The 27,714-nt window shown below is 36.4% G+C and overlaps 1 protein-coding gene across 2 annotated transcripts; it reads left to right on the forward strand.

The window, feature by feature from the left end:
- Nucleotides 1-494: 494 nt before the first annotated feature.
- LOC145693323 (tribbles homolog 2-like) lies at nt 495-27,714 on the forward strand. 2 transcript variants are annotated; one of them, XM_081769208.1, is made up of 5 exons: nt 495-761; nt 1,213-1,774; nt 9,788-10,077; nt 24,000-24,188; nt 26,193-27,714. In XM_081769208.1, the coding sequence occupies exons 2-5, from the start codon at nt 1,466-1,468 to the stop codon at nt 26,467-26,469; spliced, it is 1,065 nt and encodes a 354-aa protein (XP_081625334.1). In that variant the 5' UTR covers nt 495-761; nt 1,213-1,465; the 3' UTR covers nt 26,470-27,714. The 2 variants fall into 2 exon arrangements, with proteins under 2 accessions (XP_081625334.1, XP_081625335.1); XM_081769209.1 differs by lacking the exon at nt 495-761 and adding an exon at nt 851-967.

The raw sequence follows: 27,714 nt of genomic DNA on the forward strand, positions 1-27,714 counted from the left end.
ATCTTACCGCTATCTAGAATACAATTTTATTTTCAAAGAAAAAATATATTCTTCCTGTATAAATAACTTAGTCGGTATTACAATTTATGAGTCACGATTATTATTATATCTTCCACCATGTAAATTACCACTAAATGAGTAATTTGAGTCTCAGTTCACACTTCAACCGATTGCCTCATACGTTCCTAACGCCAGCTCATTGCTCTATTGTCTGACGCACAAGCATCTATTCATTTCATAATATAGCGTTGACTACATGTGTCCCGAAGATTCCTGATGTTTCATAGCAATGCGCAAGCGTAGTCAAAATTTACGTGCATCATTACTTATTCTGAAATAGTTCCACAATTATTGAAATATACTCATTGCACTATATGATCTCATCATCTATAGTGTATAGAATAAGTAGGGAAATTTGCCTTCTTCCCAAGATGAAGATTTAGAATTGAAACGAACAGAACCATTACAGCGCGGATGAATACTACTGCGCAGAGCGCAGCACCGTACCAGTCTGATTCGATTCATGGTTGCCAGGGTCTGCAGCAGGAGGTAAAGTCATATGTAAAGAAAGAAATACCAGCCAGTCGCAAAATGGCGATCGTTGGATTCGGTGTAGTGTGTGATTGCTGTTGCTGAGCGGGACCGGCCCAGAAGTTGGCCAGTCCGTGACACGGAGACGTAGTCAAAGGGCCGGACGGACATCCTATGCTACCACGGTCAAAATTTGGAACGATATCCACTCAGGAACAAGCAATTTGAAGGTTAGATTCATAAGATTGTATTGCCTTATTGTGATAGTTACTATTGCACAGTGTTGTATAAGGCGCAGAAGCTGTCTGCATCGGTGTGTTGTTGTGCCTGTGTGTAGAGAGTACATAGTTTTAACTTAGTGATACATTATGAATTACATTTAATGTTTCGAAGTAACCCATTCACACTTCTTTCAGTTCCTTTAGAATCGAATAGAGTAAGTCCCTGCTTTTTTTTTTTTTTTTTTTCCAGTGAAAACCGAGACAAGACATGATTTTCTGTTATAGCTAATATTATTGAATGAAAAGTATCACATTGAATTTTTAAATCAATAGTGTGTCATTAACAGTAAGAATGATATAAATATTAATGCATAAATAATTTAATATATAACTATTAGACATTTTTGTACTGTATGTAATTATTTAAGTTATTTATTTATTATTTGTTTTTATATTTCAGACTGAAATACGGAGTAATTCGTGGGAAATCTTCAGTAGATTTTTTCCCCGTTGGAGATACCTTTGGTTTGGAATGAAACCTTGTGAAAGGAAGTTAATAACTCATTTTGTGTTCTTTATGGTATAGCGCTATATATTTTTAAAGTGCTTGTTTGCGTATAGTGATATTAGTGGTGTGTGCTAAGTTTTGTGCAAAAGTGACAAGGGCAGTGTTATATTTGTGTTTATAGTATATTATAAGAAGCAGTACTAAAATGCAAGTTGCAAGGCCACCTCCGCTTAATTTGAATGTTGCAAGACACAAACAACTGCAGTCTGCGGATGTGCAGGACTGCGAAGTACTCAAAAGTGCTCTCCCACCGGTGACTAAATCAACATGTAGTGGTGGTTCTGCAGGGTATTTGAGCCCTAATCTTCAACCTTCTTCTCCGCCAACATTTCCAAATAATAGACAATTTTCAGCCTCTTTGGTTGGTGACAAGTACCTGATTTTGGACCAAGTAGAAGGCAGCACTTTATATAGGTGTGTTAATATTCATACCCGAGAGGAATTCGTGTGTAAGGTGAGTACGTGTTTAATTCAGTTTCTTGAATTTTTTTCCTTAGTTTGTCATAATGTAATGAAACCACAAAAGTGCAGTTTTACTATACGGATCAATGGCTTGTAAAATGTACGGAAAATTTTGGGGAATTCTTTAATTTGCCCATTTTATGTCAACAAAACCCAACCACCCCTGCGGGGCTTGGGGCTTCTAACCCGTTCCTACTACAACTACTACTTATCAGGGGCGGATCCAGGACCGACTTCTGGGGGGGCGGTATGTTGTCATACTGCTACTTTTAAGGGTTCCAAACTTTAGGATGGGTTTTATATATATATATATATATAAAATAAGAAAGTCTCCCCTTCTGGGGGGCGATCGCCCCCCCTGGATCCGCCCCTGCTACTTATACTATGGATCTGTGTAGTAAAACTGCATGCTACAATATATATATATATATATATATATATATATATATATATATATATATATATATATATATATATATATATATATATATATATATATATATATATATTTATATTGTTAGGCGCGGCAAAGCCATCCATAATTTCTAGTTCGACATATTCCGCCCTATGCAGAGTCGTTTTGACGTATGATTAGCGTCATACTAAACGCCTGACTAATGCAGGAGACATACTAAACTTTAGTATGGCACTAATCACGCGTCAGAACGACTCTGCATAAGGCCCATTAAATTGAAATAAGTTTTCATATGGATATGCTCTGTTAATGACAACAGCGTACTAATAATCCTGGCGAAAGTAAAGCGACAAAGTAGGCATCCTTGACTATCGCATTATTCATCGACAAAGCTATGAACAATCCACTGTTTAACAATGTATATTAGGACATTATAAGAGTGTCAAATAGAACAGTACAATCTCATTCTGGCGGGAACTCGTGTGGTTCGGATTCCATGTTAAACTTAAGGCTACAACTCCCATAACCTTGGTGTTGAAAAGCTTTTGAAAGCTTAATAGGCAATATTTTATCAGTGAGGACCTCTTGAAGAAAGGAGAACAAGCTTTGCTTTCCTTCGACTAAATCAGTATCGGTGTACGTAACATTTTGGTCGAGATAAGTTAATAAATAAGTGCACAAAAGAGGATGGTCATGTAGTAGAGATCTAAGCAAAATGATGCTGTTTTTCAGAGATAAGTTGTTTATAATAGTACTTTAAGAAATTTGAGCGATTAGCAGATTCACTAGTTTTTCTTGGAAGCAATATCTATGCATTTAACACCGTTATTGTTTTCACCTATTCAAATGTAAATAAAGATGTTTTCATTTGATGACGGTGCAGTGAACTAGGCTGTATGGTGTCAACTCGCGAAGGGCCATATCCAGCCAGACGGCGTGTGGTCAACACAAGCTTTCATTGCAGTTGATTTCGGATATATGGTCTAAAGTTATATTTTAAATAGTTCCCTAATTACCTTGTGATGCAAGATCAATATTCTGCCATCTCGGAACTTACGACCGCGCTCTTACCACTCTGCTTTACTGGTAGCACAAATTACACTTACTGTAGGCCTATTAGAATAAATATTAGTATAAAGAAGAATTTGTCAAATTTTACAATGTACCTAGGTGTGGATATTGAAGTTACTATTTCAAATTATGTTTATAATAAGTTCAGCGTATTAGTATTTAGCCAATTGAGTAATGCTCAGAGTATTGTATTGATCATTAAGGTGCTAGTGTTTGACTGCCGCTAACTCCGAATGTCTCGTTTAATGTATACAAATCAAAATTTTTTTGATATAATGTGCAGTTTGTGATAACTGAATTGAAATTTAAGTATATGGGATAAACTTAACATTACGAGTGGAGGGTAGAATAGAGTAAGATAGGTATAAGTAGGATGGAGTAGAAACGGGTTAGCTTAAGGTTAGAGAAGTTTTGACCCATTTTCATAAAATTAATAGTGTAATTTCTCGTTTCTGAGGGAGATGTCAGCTGGATCTGACATTGTAAAGTTAACCCAGTATATGTAAAAAAAAGAATATAGACTCCTAATGAAATAAAGTGCTTCCAAATATCGTAATTATCAGGATCTTTATAGAGAGAGTTGCGACAGAAAATGGTTCAACTTGGACCGGTTTTTGAGAAAGTTAATACAGTCTATTTCACTAAAACAGACATATTAACAAAGGAAATGAAATATTGGAAGGCAGCCAGGCCTATATATTGAAAGCACTACTCTTCATTTGCGTAGTGGGATAAGAAAGAAAATAGTAGGGTGTCCGGACGTAGGATTCCCACCAGAGCCTTCTGATAGTGGAGTGCCGATGCTTATTACTCATCCACGCACATTTAATATTTATTGCTGAGTGTATTTGTGTTATTACTCTTTCCGGTGTTGACAGATTCTTCTCTCGCAAAGTCAGTTATTTTGCGAATGTGCATTTCTTTCCTTTTGTTTCTGGAATAATTCTGAGAACAAGTGCCTTCATATAAGAATCTAGGAAAATTACCTCGAATATTACAGCTACGATTGGTTTTAGTGTTGTATTTAATTTATAAATTAATTAAAATGATGATTTATGTTTTAATATGTTGGGTTTTATCAAACTACTTTTGCCAATTTTTCTGTAACAATGCACGACATATCCGCACCTCGTATAAGAAAGATGCAGTTTTGCTAGGTAAACAACTTGAACGCTTGAACTCCCAAAGTAGGTGTTTCTAAGAGTAGGCCTATAAAATGTTATTGATAAATGACTGTAGGGGAAATGTTTGTCAGTGCTGTTTGACGGAGAACTAAATTTAGTAAAGTGGCATACGAATTTATGGAAGTGAAGAAGTGACAATATAGTTGGTGTACCGGAAGTCCCCCGTTATTTGAGAAACTATGCTCGTCGTGGATTGTGAATGTGGCGGCCTCAGTGGGCGGCAGCCGGAACTAGGCCAAGTCACGACTGACCTTGAGAAAAGATGTAGCGGGCAAACCGAAGACTTGTTTCGTGTTGAAATAGTTGAGGGACAGAGCGGTGATTGCGTCAAAAATTCTTGTGCAATGAACATAAATAAATCTGCTGCTGCGTGTTTGGTTCATTTATAGTGACTAGACAGATTAAAATAATACTTTTAACGTACATTTTTGTTCTTATAAATGATCACCTGACGTAATCATGGAACGTTTTATGGCTTTTTGTTAAAAAAAAATAATAATGACTCGGAATAGTTTATAACGTTAAAACTTTTTTTTTGATCTCACGATTTATTTCTTTAATAGTATAAGTCGTATCGTTATGTGATACCAGAGGGCTTAAACGTACAAACATCAATGGGGCAAGGTGGGGTGCTCGCCCTCCCCTAGAGGAAATTGTACTTCAGATTATCGAAAATCCAATAGAATTTTTACATTAGTTACAGTAAAATTTGGAACTATTTTTGAAACGTCGCTTATACTTGCTCCCTCTCCCCCTTGGAAACCACAACGTGGGAGCCCTTGCAAACAAGCATTGTAATCTATATGCATTAACAGTTCGAGCAATTCAAAAGAGAATTTACTGTATATGCCTGTAGATTCCTATCTTCATATTTGAATTTTATACGTCCCACGCGTTAGTCTCAGGAGATTTATGATAATGATTCACTTTCGAACTTCGAGGCGAAATTCTGTGAAATTATAGCTAATAAACGAAATCCCTGACTGTATTTGTCTTCAAATTTCGAATCTGTGAATAATTCGCAACCCACGGCTGGAATGAGGCGTTAGTGTGTACTGCTCAGGCCCGTATCTACGGGGGACTAGGAGGGGCGGTTCCCCCTAAACTTTGGCTGGCCCCAATAAAAGTTTCACGATAGGCTTGCAAATGAAGTATAATATGATTGGTTCGCCCCCCCTAACTTCGACCGGCCCACCTCAATTTTTGGGTTGGCTACGGGCCTGGTACTGCTTATGATTTTTGTTGATGAAATATAGTGATTATTTTTGCTTTTCTCACTTTTATGGGTGATTTAAGCTATTCTGATTCCCTGTACTGTGTAATTTAGCTAGACAGTGTGATCGGAAAGAAAATTATCAGGCTAGTAAGCACGAAATAGTTCTTATTCGTATAGCATTAAATAGCATTACCATGTTAGGAGAAGTAGCGACTCTTGAGGGAGAAAGCTAACCTAATGCACTAATTTTTTCCCTATACTATAGCTTTCTGAAGCAGTGTGGAGGTTCTTTCCATAGCTTGTAGCGATAACATTTAAATTTTTACTAATGTGTCTTAATGGTTCCCACTGGTTGAGAGAAAGAATTCAAGCACCCTCTGCCTCTGGAAAGTTATTTTCAGTAGTACTCATCCACATTTGAATATGCTACGATATGATATAATAATAACGAGAAACTACCTTCCGTTGGTTTATAATGTAACATGTCACGTGTGCGTCGTGTACCTTTGAGATAAATTTTGAAATCCGATTTTATGATTGGAACAGTGATGACGCCGTCTTTAATGTAATGATGGGGCAGACGGAAAAGCAGTTTTTTTTGGGGGGGGGGGAGCTAATTTTTTGCATGCCGAAAAGGATGTACAACATATCAAAGTGGCAGACGAAGGCACCATAGGGGGACACCCCGTTATTCCCATCTAGCGTCGTCACCAATCTGAATCAACCATAACAAAGGATCATTCTAATGCAAGACAAATTGGCAACAAACACTAATATAGTCAGTCCCCTCTCCCTTATCAGAAGTGAGAAAGTGGCTCACAACAATATGTATTTCCTTTGTGTGTGTTACAAAAATTGTTCTTCGTAGTGCAATTCTCCAGTAGTTCCGTGAGACCTCTGCAACCTTATGCTAATGAATCTTTTCATATTTACATTTACCATTAATAGTAATTGTTGTTTGCCTCTGTAAGGAATCTTGTCTCGTGTCACCAATTCAAGTCCAGATGGTCTTCTGAGAAATAGGCCCATTGTGTAGCAATAGATATCATATATGGTCAATATAATTAACCTAGTGTTATTATGCAGTTCCTGTGTGCGTGGTGTCCCTTAATCCGAATTTTCAAGCTATTCTTTCATTTTGTCCCTTGCGGGGGGCAGCCAGAATCCAGATTATGATAGGTATATCGTTGCCTTAAATCATTTTAGTCACTAAAAAAGTTGGGGGCCTAGGTCCCCCGCCCCGGATTAGAACCACCACTGCCTCAAGATAAAGAAACTGGATCCCCCTATTCCTGTCTATTTAATGGCTCCGCATGGCAGCTGTAGTAGGTCAAGATTATAGATCTAGTCTTTAGTAAAAACATTCCTGACACAGCAAAGGGTTTACGGAGAATAAATTAGTATAGCGATGCATCTGAGCCAAGTTTTAAATTTTGGCAAACTTGGCTTAATATTAAAATTTGCTCGACTTACTCATAATGGACAGTAGTATTCAGGAGTCTTTTCAGAGTTATGGTCTGTTATTGACAGGGAGTGGGGAAGTGTGTAATGAAAATAAAATTGTCACTAAATAATTTGGACATTTGTTCTGAGATCAGCCTTCAGGTGAAATGAGGAACCGATAAGACTCTGCAAAATGAAGGCCTATATACCGAAGATAGTCTGTACCAATTTCCAACAGGTGGACCACAGTGGCTCGGTGGTAGAGTGTTCACCTCAGGTGCACGGTGTCCTTGGTTCGCTTCCAGCTCGCGCCAAGTGAACTTCATGGTGGACAAACATGTGTGCGTGGGTTTTCTCGGGGTCCTCCCACTTTGCTCATTCCACTATTTCATTCATTTCGCATAATCAGTCTCCTTTATCGTAGCCGCCATAGGCGTGGGACGTAAAACTGAAAAAAATTCCAACACTGTAGTTACTGCAGATAGTGTTAGGTAAATACATTACGTGTCTGAAATTCATTTTCTATGCTTATTTTAGCGAGTAAAAAATAAAACGAATGAGATCATGTGGGAGTTGTTTAAACATCAATTTTGACGAATGTTTCTCAATATGACCATGAACATGTAATTTCCAAGTAATAACATAAGTTAACCTGAATAGTTAGCGGTTTGTTGTTGTTGTGGTAAATGTATTAACCAATGATGTGCTAGGTTTGGTTGGATTTCCAAATTTTAATTTTAATTTTCAGATATTCATTTTGTGTAAAACACTCGTCAAGATGGGGAGAAAGAAAGAAAGAAAAATTTCAGCATTACAATGATTGGGTTGAGTGGAAGGGTTCTCTGTCCCACTTCATTCAGTGACGACACGCTGCTTTGCAACACTCACGCTTTGCAAGTTTCACAATCCCTTGGAAAGAAACCGGAGCGTGCTGTTCTCAATTGAATTGAGCTGTATTTATATGAATGTGTGTGTGTGTTACTCATCCAAAGTTTCGAAATATTTGGTAATTGATAAACATAAAAATTACACAAAAGTAGTCGCCCTTGAAGTGATATATATATATATATATATATATGTATATATATATATATATATATATATATATATATATATATATATATATATATATATATATATATATATATATATATATATATATATATTCATTCTGATTCAAGTTGGCGTCATTTTACATTGTGAGTGAGATCTTGATTGTCAAGGAACTCCATGAAATAATTACATAGCTGCGATGTCTGAGAGAGATAGAAAAGTCAATAATATGCAGTACTTAACTTACGAAACCACTTGTACAGTGAAATATCAAAATGTTCCAATTCTCGAAGAAAGGATTCGTGAACTCCTAATAATTTTGACTGTATACTCCCCCCTGAATCTTTGGCATTTCAAATAAGCGAACATGATTATTTGCCCATCTACACTTGCGTTTTACCATTTCGCTAAACATCAGCAACATTGATGCAATTTGTATTACAGCAATTTTGTTGTTGCCGATTTCTTCATATTTAACGCTTGAGCAAGTGGTCTTCCTGCAATAATACAAACTTGTAGACGTCACTGTTGTTGTTTCACGGGTCTTTTCTATAATTTACGCGTGAATCCGTCATTTATACTAGGAGTTCCCGTACTGGGTGATTCCAGCAAGTAGAAATAACAATATTAATGCTTTAATTTTATAAATACATAGTAATCTTTCTACGATAAGGTTATTAGTTTTGCTTTAGCTGTGAATACTTAATAAAAATCCCAGAAAAAAAAAAAACAACAACAACAACATGAGAATGACAGAAGACTCGATATAATCCCGATTCTTGAAGATTTTTGTTTTTGTGAATTTCTTAATCCTTTCTTTGGTTTATGATCTGTTCTGAGTTCACTGAATTTCATAGTAACGTCATGGTCTTAGGAAATTCTTCTGTTGTACTTTGCATCAATTTCTCAATAAGCTGAGTGACTCAATTCCTTTTTGTCAAGGTATACGTACGGTTTGCAACGCCTGTTTTGATGGCTATACTGCAAACATAAAGATTTGTTTATAATGTACGGTAACAAAAACTTAATTTCGTAATTTAGCGTGCGACATTTCTACGGGAATATTGATCCATAGTTTGGAGTTCACGTTCCGAAAGAGTTTGCGACATTCTTTTATAATACTTGTAATATATATATTCATACAAAGAAAGAAAACAGTGAAGCAATGGGGGTCTTTAAAATGAAGTTGTGGAAATTTATTTGCGAATAGTTATTCTACGGTATTAAAAGATGTAAATTAAAACATATATCTGCCAACGATTATGTACATTTGATGTACAAAGTGAGCTATTTGCCCTTATAATTTATAAATTAGCTTGGAATGAAATCTAGCGAAACAAGCACATAGTAACAGCGATGGAAGCCTTATTATTTAGTAGTTAATTTTGCTAATTTTTAAAGTTTGGGCATCTTGCAACATGAGAGGTTGGGCTTCGATATTCAGGAGTTAACACAGTTCATAGAATACCCGAGGACTTCCTGCTGGCGAAGTCTCTTAATTGTGCGTACTATTGTAAGACGGTGCGGTTGATCAGCGAATTGGAATTTTTATAAATCAAATGACTGGATAGATTTTCAATATTCTCTTCTGTATATCATAATAGTATTTTTCTTCCTTTCTAGGTGGTGTGTCGGGACGCAGGTGCGCTGCTGGCGGCTCATTATCGCGTTGACTCTCATCCGCACATCAATAGTCTTCACGAAGTTCTTTTGGGCGAGAGATACTCCTACCTGATGTTCCTTCCTGGTCACGGTGATCTCCATTCACATGTTCGACACAAGAAGAGGTTGCGAGAGATGGAAGCGAAAGCACTTTTTAGGCAAATTGTCGAAGCAGTCAAGGCGTGCCACGAAAACTGCATTGTTCTGCGGGATCTCAAGCTTCGGAAATTCGTCTTTTGCGATCCGCATAGGTAAGTGCTTTTAAATAAAGTATTTTACTTAACATTTCTCAGACCTCAGTGAGTTTGTCAACGGCAACTATTGAATATTATATACTTTGCCCAGATCTTTTTACAAAATACAATTGCTTTTCTGTTTACAGCAGCTGTCTTTTTTGTATTATACGTTACGTTATTCCTCAACAGAGAGCTCGTGTTCCCCCTGTTCAATTCCCGGTAAGAGAGCATAAAAAAGTTAACTTCGCATTCATTCACTTTTACTAATCTGTTTCCTTTAGACTAACGGGCATAACCGTGGGACGTTAAAATTAAATATTTAATTTCACTTTTTCAACAATGAACACACTTGTGTGAGACTTAATAGTAATTTCCAGAGATGTTTACCCTCGCAAGGGTGACCCTCTCGAGGGTATCCTCACCCTCAAAGGCGCGAGGGCGAGGACAAGCTTCGACAGCGAGGGTGAGGAGAAATTTCCAACATGAGGGCGAGGGAGAGCGAGAGCGATGTACAACTCTCTTCGCGAGGGCAAGGACCAACTGTCACTGCGAGGGCGAGGGTGCGCGACGGTGATGGACAACTCCCTTCGCGAGGGCAAGGGTGAGTGAGGTCGGAGTGAAATGAACATCTATGGTAATTTCGTTATTCCGTGGAGAGTTTGTGAAGCTCAGTGGCGATTATAACTTTAAATTTGGTAACCATGTAGCACTTCCAAATATGATGGTTATTAAAGACCAAGATTAATAATGCGAATTTCTTTCATTTGTATATGATTAGTTTGCGAGAAAAAAAAATAGAATGATTATCCGTGCTCAGAAAGCGCGAAGAAACTCAATGAGGTTGAGAAGTGTTGAGGACAAGAGCTTTTAAAGAAGTTAAGACTCCGAAAATCTTGTGAGCTAGTCGCCAGTAATTTCATAGATAGTTCTACATATTTTGGCCTTAATTATCTAGACATCAGACTTGTATATCTCCAATCAGCGTGGCGACCTGGCACCCAGGATTTTTCAGGTTCTGATTACACGAATATTTTAAAAAATCACTCTATGTAAACATTCATGATCATTGGGATGTAAAGTTTTAAAACATCATAAACTTCTAATATAACACGTAATGTTTGTGTTTCAGAACTGGGTATCTTTTTCAAACAATTTTGAAAGTTCATTTGCACTCAATGTTAAAACTGAAGAGATTGAGTGCAAATGCGAATAGACTGTTCATTGTATAAATTCAATTGAGTAAGAATGGTTCGATTCGGGTCAGTCAGTCCCTGAATCTGCAACACCCTGCAAGTTCTTGGTTATTAAGCTATGGGTGGGTGTACTTTTCTTTTGTGTTTTGCAACAAGGTTTTTTAGCGAGTAAACAAGTGAGTGAGCGAAAGAGAAGGAGTTGATGACACAACACGAGGTTGCTTATGGTCTCTGTGCTCTGATGGTTGAGAAATACGCCGTGAGCCAGACAACGAACGATGCTGGTCTCTCCCTCCATTTCTCCCTTCATTCAAGCAGCCATTTACCCAATATCGTGGGCAAATAGCATTCGCTGTGTATTATTGCTGCTGATTGCAGGTGTTGGCTAAATAAATGTATTGCGAGATGCCGTATGATTAATCGGCGTAGAAGCAGTTATTCTTTTCAGGCATCAGTAACGAATGAGTCATGTCTTTTGGAAACTTATTAATAGACAAGCCATAAAGAACGTATGATCTCCAGATAGCACATATGGCGGATTAAATGATATAATGTTGCATTATAGAGAAGTATTATTATTGTAGATAATTCATACAGTTGGGAGACCTGCAGAGTTCGTCATAATTTCAACTTTTAATGCGTCGTTCCACGTTTTATTATAATTATTATTGTTGTTAGTAGTAGTAATAATAGTTCCTTTTCAAATGCAATTAAGATTATAACGTCGTCGTCTTTAAAGAAGCTTTTGCAAACAGTCAGCATTTCTAAAATTATCATGTAGTTAGCTCAGCAATTTAGTGGTGAATTAGTAAGGTAATGAATCAATACAGTCGTAGTCCACTCTCATTCCACTTCGATCTAAATACATATTCTAATTCTTCATTATTTTTTTAAAACAAAAATACAATTATTTACCAATTCTCTCTTCATGATGGAAGTTTTATTTTACTTTTTTTAAAAAAATATGTAGGATACAGAGCTGTTATATAAGATTTCTTATTGTTGATCCTTTGCTAGATGAAGCTTGAAATTCGTAGAGACGGTGACCTGTTCTGCATGTACCATTGCGCAACTCCTAACATATCACGCAAACTTCGTATAGATCCAGACTGCCGAGCCCCAGCACTGCAGCACCCAGATGCTATAGAACATATATTGATCGATGCAACGTTTGCCAGAACCACATATTCGTTTCGGTCTGTTATAAGAATAAGTTTTCCGAAGATAGAATTTATGCAGTAGTAATAAATAGGTTCAACATTAACATTGAGGAAAGCAATAGTAATTAATTATACGTTTATAATTAACATAGAGAAAAAGGCATCCGTGAAGTTCTGATCAGCATTACAAATAGCGTGAAATGTAGTAAACAATGAAGCGTGTTAATATATTGCACATTGCTGTAGTCAGCGGTTACTAACTTCATCAGCTTCTGTATGTGAATATGTACGAAGTGGTGTAAAATGCCGGGTTTTGCGATGTATTTGACACATTCGGTGTACAACAGGCAAAATTTTGATATTGTCGCCATGACAGATCTTGCGAATGTGATACTTCTACATCGTTTGCATTGTACTCAATAGAAAATTCGTTGAAGTAGCACGCATTCATTTCCTGTGCTTTGTGTATTATTCTTACCGTTAACGGACATAACTGACGATCTATTGACATTTATGTTAATCGTTATCGGGAGAGGAAGTACTGGACAGCCTCTCTACCGTTTACTTGTTTCAGCCATAACCGTTGTGTGTTAACTGGTTTTAAAATATAATCCCAGGTAGAATGAGGTTCATTACAAATGCTGACAGTGGGAAGGGTTTCCTGAAAAATCATAGTAACTTCCTCCTCCTTTCTCCGTTCTTCCCCTATCCTTGGTGGAGCTGCTGCTGCACATCCTGTGGAATTGCTGCAGACAATGTGTTATTCTTCTGAATTCCCTTGCACACCGGGGTGTTCTAAAAAGCAGTGTTTCCATATGCCAAGTTCTTTGGTGGAGTTTAATCTTGCACATAGTTATGCTTCCCTTTTTACCGATATTTTTAGTTACGTATTTTGCAAGATTGCTCGTCCAGTGTTTGTGACGCCGGTGCTCCCCAACTCACATGTCTTGTCTACGGGAGACTGGTATGCGGAAAGCACAAAGACAGTTCTTAAAGTATAGGCCTATCTATAAGAAATGATTAAGGAGGAAGTTGTTCATAATTTCGTTAATTAGTTGAGAAATATATTTTTACACTCATTTGCATTTACTGATTGGCAAAATCGAAAATAGGAGGCACTGTGACTCAGTGGTAGAGCGCTTACCTCTGATGCGTGAGGTCCTGATCCCCGGCCTAGTTTGTGGTGGACAATATTGTGTCCGTGAGTTTTCTTAGAATAGGGGTACTCTCGTTTCCTCCTACAATCTCATTCCACAAATTCTACAATCATTTATCTTAATCATCCGTTTTCCTTGGCCTAACGGCATAATCTTGGTTAAACTGAAAAGTTTCATTTCATTTTAAAACCTAAAATAACCAGCAGCTGTTAAGAATATTTATAATCCAGTAAGAGATAACACTTTGATTTGTTTCTTCGTAAGTTTGAGAATTTTTAGAAAATAATTTCCGAATATTGTAAAACTAATAATATTACTATTTACTGCACTTGTTTGCACTGTAGATTCTTCAATAAGAGTTGAGAAAAGCTCATAACATGTTTCGTGGGGATTGTGCTATATAGAGCAGAAACATGGACATTACGCAGAAGGGCGATTCTGTGGCAAGTGGTCCATTGTCCGTAAATTTTCAAAATTAATTTGAAACTATGATGTTTGTTTTTCTATTAAGAAATAGAGTAACTATATACTGAGACATTTAAAATCTTTTTGTAAAATATTTTTACAAGATTTTGACTACATAAACTTTATCTGTTCTACATCATGCTCAATGCTGTTCACCTATCCCAATTTTCAAATAATTTTCAAACTAAATTCTAAATCTGTAATTTATGAACAATAGAAAAAAAAAATATGAAGTGGACCTTTGGCAAAAATTTGACAATTTTGTTTTAATTAATGTTTGATTCTGGTAGGCAAAAATCGTAGTTTTCTCATGTCATGTTTTGCTGTCCCGTGCGTAACGGAAAACATGTATTTTTCGTGTTTCCTTTGTAATAGTAGAAGATAAAGTATTGAAACTTTTGCCCCAAAGTAAACTTATTATTAGCATGTTAGTGGTACTTATTCAATTTGTTTTTGGAATACGTTACGCACGGGACATTTGCAGAGAAGGTTGACGATTCTTGATTGGTCGTAATATAGGCGTGTTTATAGTTAAATCACTTTGTAAGGTAATACATCCGATTTTAGTATTTAGCTATAAATTTCGGTCTCGTAATTTTCACGTGGAAAATGGCATGCTCGCTTGAAAAAGTTTGATTAGGCTTTTTTCTTAATTATCCAGAAATTAAATCTACGTGTTGTCATCACGAAAAAACGTCTGGATTGTTTGAAATTAATTTTTGAGCAGAATTAGTAGCTACTTCAAACTGAGGAAGTAAAGGGGGTAGTTTATATATATTTTTTTTTTTCACATTCAAACGGACATCATATGGGAAAACGACTGAACCGTTTAAAATGAATTTTTGAACACAGCACTTGGGTTGAAGTGGATTTTATCATTTCATTCCCATTCAAGTATTCATCCTGGGAGAGGGATTGAAATATTTTTTCATAAACTTATTCTTACCGTGCGAAGAACGGACATGTAATTAATATAAAATAACGGACGCGAGTGTAAACCTTACCTTTTGAGTTGATTTCGCAAAATGTCAATCTGAAGAAGTAAGTTCCATCACAATGGTCTTTTAAAAAAATATTTGTAGGTATTATAGTTTTATTACGTGTATTTTCAGTTGATACAAACATTGTGTTGGGTAAGGGCGTTCTTTTTATTGTGAAACAGGCCTATCCAACAGTCAAATTCAAGATCCATTATTGCCTGTTTCCTTGAGCAGGTCAGCATAAGAGAACTAGTATTTTATGCAACTGTCGTTTTTTTTTTTTTTTTTTTTTTTTTTTTCATCATCATATTGTAGTGAGAATACTGGTGACGGAACGTTGTGAAATTCGTTGAAAGGTGTAACAGCTTCATGACAGTTACTGGGTTAGCAACATTGTCAAGGTGAGAACGAGGGAAAACGTACGTGTGTTGTTGACCTTCAGATATGGCAACGCCGTTACCTTTGTTTGCTGCAGCTCCAGCAGTGTAGAGGAGGAACCCGAGTGAGCAACCGGACACACCATTCACAAAAGCTGCGTCTACCGTTGGCGTATTTGCAGGTGGTTCATTGTCTTCTGCAACGACGTTTGGCAACAAGGGGAAACCACTTTTGTTAAATACCAACTACAATTTAAACATTGACAGTGGGAAGAGGGAAAGAAATAAAAGCGTCGGTTACTCTAGTTCCTTCAGTTAGCCAAAATGTCTGGAGTCTTTGTCCTACTACATTTACCAAAAACTAGTTTCCATGGATATCAGCAGCTGCATTTTTCTTTGTGATGAAATTAATATTACGCCAGCGAACAATGACGACAAATCTTTGGATAGGTCTTACCATTGCATCGATTTCAGAAACGTTGTTACATATAGATTCTTACAAACATTTAATCTTTCTTTATTTAAAGTTTGTAAGTGAAAATTTGTTCTAAATAGCCAGCGGTTCTCCTGATACATATTACCTTTTTCCACCTTACTGATTGTGTTTGAAGAATGTCACAATTCTTAAAATTGTGAAATTTAATCTAAGACTAACCTAAGAGTATTGTACATTCTGTAAATTCTTTGATAGGCCTATACTGCCCTTATTAGGATTACTTCTTATTAAAACACTTTATCTGAAACGTAGAGGCGGAGAAGAGGGGTCTCAAGGTTTATCGATGCACATTGGTAGATACTGTCCTCTAATTAATCGGGATTGTTGTTTCGTACCAGTATATGGTTCTCCTTCATATGTTACCTTCTCCGCTTACCATATGTTAGGATTAGTACGGTGGCTCATTGGTAGAGCGCGTACCTCTGTACATGGGGTTCGATCCCTGGCCAAGTAAGTTTGTGATGGATAACAACGTGTCTGTGTTTTTTCTCGGGGCACTCCTGTTTCCTCACACTTCCTCATTCCACCAAGTCTTTCATCATCATTCACTTGCCTAAATCATCCGTCTCCCTTAGCCTGATATTATCGTGAGACGTTAAACTGAAAGATTTCATTTCATTTACTTACCATGTGCTCTTTTCCTAGAAGCTTTCCTACTGGCACTTGTTGAAAGTTGTCTATAATCCATAATTAACCCGAGAAAGGTAAACTACGTAAATTTTACGTGTATCAGTTGGAAACACTGATGTGACGTAGCAGGAACTGAGTGTAGAAATACAAACCTCAAGATATGGTATCGCTGGTTAGTTGGCTTGATGTTCCGACGTTAATTACTTCTGTAGGTGTTATGTTCTCTGTACCAAACGATTGAGTGTAGAACCTTATACGTAAATTTGGCGTATGTTTACCTTTGAACGTAAAATCTTACACGTAAGTTTAGCGTGTGTTTGCCTTTAGCGTTAGTTTTCTTGCACGCATTTTTTTATTTATGTTTACCATCAATGGGCAATTATCATTCGTAAAGAATTAATTATTACTAAAAAATGAACGAGTTTGGTTCAATAAATAGCGAGGAAGCTGTTTTAGGAATATTAGAGGAGATCTCAGATTCAGAAATGGAGGAAGATAACGTTGAATTTGATGTGAGATCAGAAGAAGAAGCAGATGACTCCGACAAAGATCCAGATTACTATCCCAGTGAAAATTATATTGAACAACATTTTGTGTCAGTAATTTGAACTGTTGAATGTGAAACAACAAATCCAACCATAGAAGCCGAAAGTTTCCAAATGTAGTAAAAACAAAAATACCAGTCTCGCCATGCATTCAAGAGAAGAATCTGGATAACATCAGACAGAGAGGGCAGTATATTTTAGAAATGGGAAAGCAAATGAACTTCCATTTGACGAAAGGCAAGTGAAAGTTAATGGTGTTACTGAATTGCTAGGAAAGAATGGTTTTCCTTGAAAGACAAATTCAATAACAGATTCAGGTGGGAAGATCCCAAGAAGGAACATTGCCGCAACTGTAATAAGCCAGTATGTGGTGAACATCAGATCAAAATGTGCCATAACTGTGTGTGATTTACGAATCAACATCACATGTAATGTGGAAGGACTATTCAATATGAATTCAATATTTCCTAATAACCAAAAAAAAAAAAAAAAAAAAAAAAAAAAAAAAAAAATCAGTGATAGGCCTATATCTAGACTTTCTCAAACGTTTGTTCTTAAGTGTTAATAATATTTATTTTGCTCTTCTTCTATGTACTTCTAAAAGATTTAAGATAATAGCAGCACCGTAACTTAGATTTTTTCTGGGGTGAGCATTCCTACACATATTTGGGCCCCCTAGAAAAAGTTGTTTTCTAATTCTTGGGCCCCTTCTCTTTCATTTTTCTCTTACTCTTTATAGGCCCCCAAAAGCCTGTGGGTGCTTCCACACGGTAAGGTCTGCAACGCGGTTATTTACGCCCCTGGGCCTGTTCCATACTTGACAAATTAATTAAGGGGACAATATTGACAAATCTCAAAGCCATACGAATAAATATTATTTCTAGGGCCCCTAATAGTAGATATTTTTTTTACTGAAATGGGCCCACGACTCATCTTTGTTTGTTTTATTTACCTTTTGTATAGTGTTTTGTTTATGTAATGTAGGGAACCTGTTTGATGCTTCATTTATAATTTCATGTTTCTATCGTATATGGAGTAGGAAAATTTTTTGTTAAAATGGGACCCTCGAACAGCGGTGAGCTTCCCTATGTTGTAGTTGTCCCCCTGCCCCCACAAATTACGGCCCTGGATAATAGTTGTGCTGTAATACTATCTAAACAATAACACTTCAATTTTGGAACCTTGAGCAAAGCGACAATAATAGTTTCTATATGAATCGTATATTTATAGATCATTATTTAGTGTGTACGTAAATATTACGTATGTTTACCTTTATTGGGTTGATAGTGAAGTTTGCCTTTCTAGGGTTAAAATTAGAAGTAATATAGCACACTTAACTGTCATGTTTCAGACAACCTCTATTGAAATTTCGGCGCAAACTGCTTAAAGTAAATAACTTATATATGAAAATGTAATCAGCGAGGGGAGGGAAGGCTGTACTGTATGTTTTAGGAGATATTCTGACCCACCATGTTATCCTAAATATTATCTTGAGATTCTCAGAATAACCGTAAATTACATATCTTTCTTGCTTCAATGTCGACATTTAATGTATATCTAGTTAAAACATTTGCTGCTGAACATTATGGGGATCTTGCTTTTCAAAAGAACGACATTATGAAAAACATTTAATAGTTGAAATCTTGTTAAATAGATGATAAGTTCGATTGTACTTTCTCCAATCATGACATGACTTTGCCCTTCACTAGTGAAGTTTTGTAATAATATTGGAAACTCGTGAAGAAGAAAATAGTTCATGGTTATGTGTCCTAGTTCTGTTGCATTTTGATCGCTTTTAGATAATAAGATAGTTTATACATTACACGCTGGTATCCATTCAGTAACATTTGAGGTTCTGAAATGAAACCCATTGTTTACACTTTGGTGTTTGTGAGACTGATGATTGCACAAATATTGTCATTCAGTAAAAATTAAAGAACAAGACAAATCAAGAGTTGTTGCTAGCAACCGTTGAAAAGCGTCGGTTTATGTAGCATGGGCGGACGGCATTTCGAAATGTGAATTCCATATAGGCTATTCTGCAGATAGACCAGTGAACTCACTTCCACCATAAAGGCAGGAAGCCTTGTAATACGTCATATCCTCAAATAGCACGGCGAGGGGAAGGGAGAAAGGACACAGCCTTGCGCAACTTGTCTGGGCGAATCACGTGTGAGAACTCGTGGCGTTATATACTAACGTGGATGAGCATTGAAGATAGAAGAGACTCGAGAACTAAATATAGAATACACAATGGTAGTTAAAATTGTAAGATTGTTTTATGCATTAACTATTTGTCGTTTCTATATTATACAAATTAATCATGGGAATAAGGCAATCACAGAAAACGTTGCTATAAATGATAAGTAAGCAGGTAGCGTACATTGAAATTGAAATATAATGATGAACTATGTAAAATACCCAAATGATTAGCGTGTCATTTTATGCACATCATCCTGAGTTCGATTCCTAGTGAAAAGTAAGTCTACTCAATTTTTGATATGGTGGGAGCTCATGTGGTTCGGATTCCACGTTAATCAGTAGGTCCACGACTCATATAGTCTTGCTGCTGAACGGGACGTTAAACTCAATCAACTCAACTCGAACATTTTTTATGTTAAACAGTAGGCCTATATCGTGAAGCAATTGCAGAACTATTTAAGTGACAGAGCAATCTTCGGTGTGGAAATCTAGAAATGACGACAGTGAGAGACGATGTGCTGACCCAACTGACCGCATATCATTCAACCGAGAAGCCGTATGGACCTCTGAAGTCTTTCCGAAAATTTTATTCGTACAGTGTGTAATTTTATAATGGTGCAGTTGAATGACTACAGCGTTTTCTCATTTACACGTTCAGTTTATACATTGCGAAAATTGCATAGACTATATTTAATAAGCTGTAGTACATTTTAAGAACAAATGAAATATTTAATTATTCTTTACTCTTGATATTTTGATCTGACCATCTGTAGACATTGTTATAGGTAAAGGAGATATTTTAGGATGAAGCTATGAGGAAATTCAACACTTAACAGAATTAAAGACCTGAAACAGAAGTAAAACACGAGCAAGCAAAACAAGTGCATTGTGTACTAGCTGCCATTAAAAGATGGTGTAAATTAACTTCTTTCAAATTTGATTATTAAAACATTTAATTGTATTTTGTTACCGATCTTATCTCAGATGAATAAAATCATTCTTACTAACATTGTACTGTGCTCAAGCCCCCCCCCCCCCTTCAGAAAGAAAGAAAGAAACAAAGATCATGAACTTCAGAATTCTTGGTGGAAATGGTGATGGTAGCCAGTTGCATTAGACTGCTACCCAAAATTTCAAACTTGTTACCCGTACATTTCTTTTCCTCTCATAGGGCAAAGCAGAAGAATCTGTGTAGAGGTACTTTACCTTAGCGTACTCTCCCAACAATTATTAGTATAGCGGAAGAGATCATCGGAAAAATTCTTGAAGAAAATCAAATTCAGCATTATTTTTAAATATATTGGCTCATATTACCCCTATTTAGCACGTTATTCACCAAGTTAATAAATTTTGTGACGAATGGGAGGCGGAAGAATTTACGGGTTATTTTGTTAAGAAGAGAGAAAGGCTTGAAGGAAAGGGGGAGGGGACAGAAATGACCCTGAAAAAGAGGGACAGATATCCACTCATTTAAATTGGTCATACTTCAGTTTCCTCTGATTTCACTGGATACCAGTGACTGTTGTGGCCTTGTGATATGATGATGCAACTTGTTCTAAACTTGTGAGAGAAAAGTATACATATGATGCAATTATCCTGCTGTTACTAAATAGCTCTATGCTATCTATCGCAACTATAATGGCCAAACGAATCCACTTAAAGAATGTTTCAAATGACTACTGTATTTTCTCGTTTTCATGATTGTTTTATAAAGATTCACCTATTTAATAAAACTGTTTCTGTTTAGTGGGAAATGCACAACAGGCGGGTTATTTGTTACACTACGATGAGCAGTCAGAGAGAAAAATATTTTAGACCTTGTGCGACTGACTTTCTGACGATGATGCGTGAGTTTCGAAGGCTAACATTGGCTATGGAAGGAAATCTGTCGCTTTGATTGATACTATTTTTCATCAAATGAGCAAAATTATTATCATTGAGCTGTTTATCTCATCGTCAGCGGACTGAATGGAATCGGAAGAACCATGTACACAGTAAACACACGTGCACACTTGGTTTGTTGAAGTGTAGGAGCGTAGTATTAAAACCTATTTAGTACATCTTCGTTGCTAAAGATTAAGATGAAATATTGTTGAAATGCTTGCTTGCTTTATAAATGCAGTTAGAACTGTATTCTTTTCTACCTTCTGGCTAAGCTTTTCGCCTTTCATCAAGTAAGTTGAAAAGAGGAATTTAGTCACTAATCTAGAAAAAAATAAACTTATACGGATGCATCCGTAAATGAATAAATATTATAAAAATTCCTGTTCCTGCCAGTTCATGCGTTGTTGATTAAGATGTTCCTTTTCTCGTGTTAATAAATTTAAATGAGGAGAGTTTGCTGATCCAAAAATTGTGGGGTTCCTTAACTTGTGCCCTTGAAATAATTCTAGTAAATTGAAGATTATATCTCAAATGATGATGGCTTCTTAATCTTAACCGGGAATTACATCTACCACGTTGCGCCAAGTATTGAATTAGGTCTACATGAGAACACCATGTTATGTTTGCATATAAGGAAAATCGCTGAAAAAAAAAAAAAAAAACTGAAAAGATCTTTACCTACTACAACTGTAGATCCTGTTGTTTGATTATAGTATAATCAAATTTTTCTAGCGAATGTAGTTTGATCACTTATATTGAACGAGAACTGTAACAATATAATCGTATACGAAGTGGAATGAGGTCAGAATAATCTTCCAGTGAAACCATGACCCTGGTTTGAGTCCTGCTTTTGAAGCAAGACCGCAAGTAAAGAAAATTTCTCTCCGTCGTATTGTCTAACAAGTGTGAAATCCTTGAAGTAGGCCTTAACCTACTTGAGCTCTAAAGGGTTGAACGACCCCCTGCAGAGGGCAGAGACCTACAGTGCATTCCATCGGATCCTTTGTGGTGATGCGGACAAGCTGGAAGAGAAATCGGTGACGTTCAAGTTCGTTGCACCTCACTACCGCACCTCAATAATCGCCACTCTTGGATATCATAAAAGATGATACTATAAATCATGGCACCTTTAATTATAAATTAAACTTGCTACAATTATTTAGCATGATTTTTTTGTTGAATTTGTTGTTTAAAGGATTGTTAATATTACTGTAATAATAAATACTGACATCCTATTGTCTTTGAGAGAATATTGTTCGTGTGGAAGAAAGTTTAAAGCAAAAGAAAGCTTTTTTCCGAATGTCATTATAGCTATTAAACTAATATTCCAACATGGGATAATGTCAAGCAAAACATTGTTCTTAATGTGGCAGCTCAGTTTGCGTGCATCAGGCATAAAAAGAAAAGCTGAGCAATATGATATGCATATACTGGAAGAGAAAGTAAAATACTTTTAGAAAGTAGAGAAAGTTGTGGGAATGAAATAATTTGTTCGTTGTTCATCAATGCAATTTGCTTGAGAGATTCGCACATATAATATCCTATCCTGGTGAGCTACTGAAATATGCATAATCAATGTCACAGATCTTTGTTGCGCTCATATATCGTCGCTAGAATGGCAATAGAAAATATCGCTGGGATGAATAGCAGTTACGAGTTCAAGTATTCCTATAAAGTTCCTTTATCTCACCCTCAGCTCCAAAAAATAAATGAAGTATACAAATGTACTGAAAGGGAAAGTATGTTTATTTTCTTTCATTATCCAAAGTCTTTGGAAGAGATAATGTCCGCTATACAGCTTGTAATGTCGATATACGAGACGCCAAAATCGTATATCACAATCCAATATAAATAGTCCAGGAATCATTGTAAGCCAGTATGAAATATGTAAACTGAAACTGCTTCTCTCAATTTTTTTTTTTTTTTTTATTTTATTTATACACATGACACAACTTGATTTTGTGCGCAGGTCAGTTTCAGTAGTTCCATAAAAAGGTTCGTGTGTATTTTTCGACTGACGTTTAAAATGACCTCGAATTACTTGCCAAATTGAGCTAACCAATTTTTGGATTGCAACATCTAAAGCAGGTATACGCAAATTACTTTTAGCATTCGTTGCGAAATCTTTCTACCTTTCATGTCCTCTACCTTGAGTAGTCTCAACATGCATTGTATTGCGGTGGCGTAGCTTGTATAATTATGTGGCTGCTTCAAGGTTTACTTCAAACAATGAAACTTCCAGATTATTGGGTAGCATGAGTGTGTGTGTGAGAGTAAGGTTATTACAAATATTGCAATACCGTTGCTTGATATTGGTTGCGAAAGCAGAACTAGTACCACAGAAACAGCGTTGTGACTTCTTCCTTAATGATTTATTTTCCTTGGATGGTATTAGTCATATACAGGAAGCGTAATCATAACTTGCGTTATATCATATAAATTAAAAAGTCAACGAAGAAATCGAAATAAGAGCAACGCATGATTCCTTAACTTCTTAAGTATGTGTGTGTCTGACAGGAAAGTTAAAAGGGGGAGGTTAATTTTTCATGAAACATTCTGTTTTGTTGTTGAAGGTTGGTTGGTGTACGATTTTTTTTTTTCGTAAGCATTTATCAAAATTACTGTAATAGCCTTGACAACATAATTTACAGTTTTGTATAGAGGGGAGACATGATGTAAAACAATTGCTATGAATATTAAATAGGAGAAATTTTTAGCTTTAATAAGAGACCTGTAATTTGACAGCAATCAATATTTTACTAACATTTATATTTAACCTATAAATTAATATATATTATTTTGTCATTATCCATAGATCTTGCTGCTTAATTGTGTATTTTGCTTACAGGACACATTTAAAACTGGAAACTTTAGAAGATGCAGTAGTGTTAGAGTCAGATGATGACTTGCTTCAAGACAAGCGTGGTTGCCCTGCGTATGTCAGTCCGGAAATTCTTCGTAGTCATGCACCGTACTCAGGAAGGGCAGCAGATATGTGGAGTCTTGGTGTTATTTTGTACACTATGCTCGTAGGAAGGTAAATAGGATTATCTAGTTTTCTTTATAAATATTTACAAATATACTAAACTTAGGTTTATTTGTTCAAACAATTTTAATTTTGAATCAAGATCGTGTGTTCTAAAGTAGCAACCTACCATACAATGAATTGAAATAGATTTGAACTGAAGTTGTTCGTTTAATCGTAAGAAAACGCTTATGGTGTCAACTTTATTCCCGTAACTAAGATTTTTTTGTAAATCTATATTATGAATTTTATTATGAACTACGAGTTAATTTTATGTTGTTCGAAGAGTTTCAGATATTAGGACCTATATTATAGAAAGGTTTTTTCGTTAATATGTAATTAATTCGAGATTAATTAATTAAATTTAGCGCCCCGTTCAGCAGCGGGGCTATATGAGACGTGGACCTACAGTTTAACGTGGGATCCGAACCCACCTCTCGCCGGGAATCGAACCCGGGTGTCCCACGCCAAAGGCGCGTACGCTAACCACTTAGACACGAGGGAGCTCAAGATTTAATTAATGTTATTAAAATTTTGTATATGTTCTGAGTAATTGTTCTTAGTATTTGTGTGTGTATTGATTTATGGAAGCAGGGTAAACTGTAGGGATGAGCACGAGTCGAGTCTGTTTCTGAGGTCGAGTTGAGTCGAGTTTGATAAATAGCTCGCTCGTTCATCTCGTTTTAGCTCATTTTGAAATCATGACCTAATTAGACTGGAAAACGAAAGCCATGAAAAATGCAAGCAGTAATATGAAATAGATTGTGTTGCTCACGAGAAAGGACACTGCTCGCATCGCGACTCATCTCGATAACGAGACGACCATTGATTTTTGTAACAAGACAACCTCAAATGCCGTGAGCACCAATATAAGTATATACTGTAATTCATACGATCAAGGCTGAGATATGCATGGTTGAATTTTTTAACCCAAGAAGCCCAACCCAGGTAGTGATGTCAACCGGCTTGACTCAGTTCAACTGAGCGAAAAGGTCGAGCCGGCTTGGTTGGGATGAGCCATCGGCTCGAACTGGCTTGGTCATGATGAAGCATTGGCTCAAGTTGGCTCGGTTGAGTGAGCTGTTGACTCATCCCGGCTTCTTCTCGGTTCGGCTTGATAGTGATTGAGCTGTCAGCCGAGCCGTTGATATCCGTAAACCCGAGCCGAGCAGTTTTAAACATGTTTGGCCGGCGCTCTATAGCTTTTAACAATTTTTGGCTCTAGCCCGAATGTTAGCTCCTTCGGAACTCAAGCCCAGAACCTCATAAACGATGTCCTTGCCTTCTAAAGACTTCTCGGCGACCGAGGTCTGCAGTCAACTAGTTTTTAGTATTCAGATATAAATCGCCTATCTTTCATATTTACACACTGTGTATTATTATTATTATTATTATTATTATTAATAATAATAATAATAATAATAATAATAATAATAATAATAAACGGTAGTAGTAGTAGTATCATTGATAATTATATTGTCTATATAGGATACTCGAATAGAATGCTTGAAACTACACACAGGATTTGGCTCGACTCGACCCGAATTCGAGTCGAGTTGGAAGAAGTTTTCGAGTCGAGTTTCAAAGAAAACTTGCTCGTGCCCATCCCTAGTAAACTGTAATTCTCATTAAATAATCGGGTTTAAATCGTGTAGCAAAAACACGGACATTTCTGTATATCTTCCATAGATATAGAGGTTTTATATAGGAAATTCAAAAGATTGTTTCTAGCTTCTCATTACTTTTGTAATAGCAAATATTTTTAATATTTGCTTTAAGATAATCACAGATCACCGAAAACTTTTATCTGTATTTGTTCACTTTTTAAAACCTTTGATTTAGGACAATTTGTGAACTATTTTTTTCTGTTAATACGAAAGGTATTTATAAGTGATTAGGAGACCATTCTCAGGTATATTCGGTGTTTTCAAAACTAAAACCATAATGTAGATGTGGTGTTTTCGGTTATTTTTGTGTTCAGAAGCTAATTGTATCCTAATTTGTGTTTCGTTGCAGATATCCTTTCAATGACAGTGAACACGCCAGCCTGTTTGCCAAAATAAGCAGAGGGCATTTCATCATTCCTGACTGTTTATCGTCGCGTGCTAAGTGCCTCATTCGTTGTTTGCTTCGAAGAGATCCATCGGAGCGGTTGTCTGCAGCAGATGTGCTTCTGCATCCGTGGTTTACGACGCCTACACGAGATGAAAGGGGGGATCCCGGAAGGCATGATCAAGTGGTACCTGATTTTCCTATTGATAAAGACTTGAGTGATGGCGGACTGGAAGAATGAAACCTTAAAGAGATTTTGCGTGGAAATCTTCCTTTTAAAAATCCCATCGTTCACTTGTTGTATCCAACACCGATCCATACTTCCAATACCGTAGAGTTCAATACATGCTTGTGGTTTCTGCTTGCATGCATGGCCATTATGTTTGTCCTGCAAATTAGTTTTATTCATCCGAAGGTATGGGCAAAGTGTATCGATGGAAACGGGATTGCTTTTGTTGAGCGGTCTCTACTTTTGCATTGATGTACCTACCAAATAGAAATATCACCACCAATGCAGCTAGTCGTGAGACAGGAAGAGCTAGAATTGAGAAGGGAGATAATGGTATAGCTCGCGATGAGTATGGGCTTCCAGGTAGTAGGTTAAGTGGTAGAAGCATTTTCTCTGCTGCTATGTGAAAGCCTATTAGAGTGCATTACCATAGGAGTGATTATAAAGATCTCATTAGTAAACAGCGGAGGTACGACTTAGTGTTTCAGTAATTACACTGGAGCTAAAAGTAAGGTTCATTCCAACAATTTGCAGAGTTCCTGAGGGCTTGGAATGTCCTCCAATTGAAACAGCGTGGATGAATGTATGGTTAGGTAGAGTAACAAATCGAGATTAATTCAGTATTTTCCAAAAATCAAGATATGTAAGATCCCCTACTTTTGGAATTATCAATTCTCGATTTAAAAAGAAATTAAAGGATTAGAGGCTACGATGAATGTGTAATTTAGCTTTGTTATGTATGGATGTTAAATATTGCATAGGAGTTCAGGTAAATTAATGTTCTAAGTTTGTTGTCTTGAATTCCTAGTAGCATTTTCAAAAGAAAATGAAGTAAGTTGCTGTAGTTTTTGTTTTTACGACCTTTGTACGTGCCAATGATTAGTTTGTATTGTTACATTACACGAGAACATTGGAGAGAAAAATGAAAAGAGAGGTATATGTATCAAACCATGACTTAAGACTGATTAAATATGGATAAGTTTATTCCAAGTGACGACCAAACACCAGTTCTGGATATTTGTGGTATGTAATTGTTCTGGTGTGGATAGGTTATTGTGTTCCAGTGATCTCCATATTATGGAGCACCACCCTCTGAAAGGGGTATATATGTCACTATAGTAGTGATATCTTTTACTATATATAAATATATATATATGTACATAATGTTTCGTTCTCCTTTTTGTGTATGTAAATATAATTTTTTCTGTGATTTTTTTTTTGGTTGGAAAAAATTAAAAATAGACGAAGAGAAAAAAA

This window comes from Thermobia domestica, chromosome 8, assembly GCF_964235325.1.
Source record: "Thermobia domestica chromosome 8, izTheDome1.hap1.1, whole genome shotgun sequence".
Taxonomy (NCBI): Eukaryota; Metazoa; Arthropoda; class Insecta; order Zygentoma; family Lepismatidae; genus Thermobia; species Thermobia domestica.

What these genes read in the sequence shown, in the direction of transcription:
- LOC145693323 (XM_081769208.1), top strand. Translation starts at nt 1,466, where the DNA reads ATGCAAGTTGCAAGGCCACCTCCGCTTAATTTGAATGTTGCAAGACAC. An exon ending in GTCTTTTGCGATCCGCATAG is followed by an intron (nt 10,078 to 23,999) that starts GTAAGTGCTTTT and finishes TTTTGCTTACAG; the next exon opens with GACACATTTAAAACTGGAAA. An exon ending in TACACTATGCTCGTAGGAAG is followed by an intron (nt 24,189 to 26,192) that starts GTAAATAGGATT and finishes GTTTCGTTGCAG; the next exon opens with ATATCCTTTCAATGACAGTG.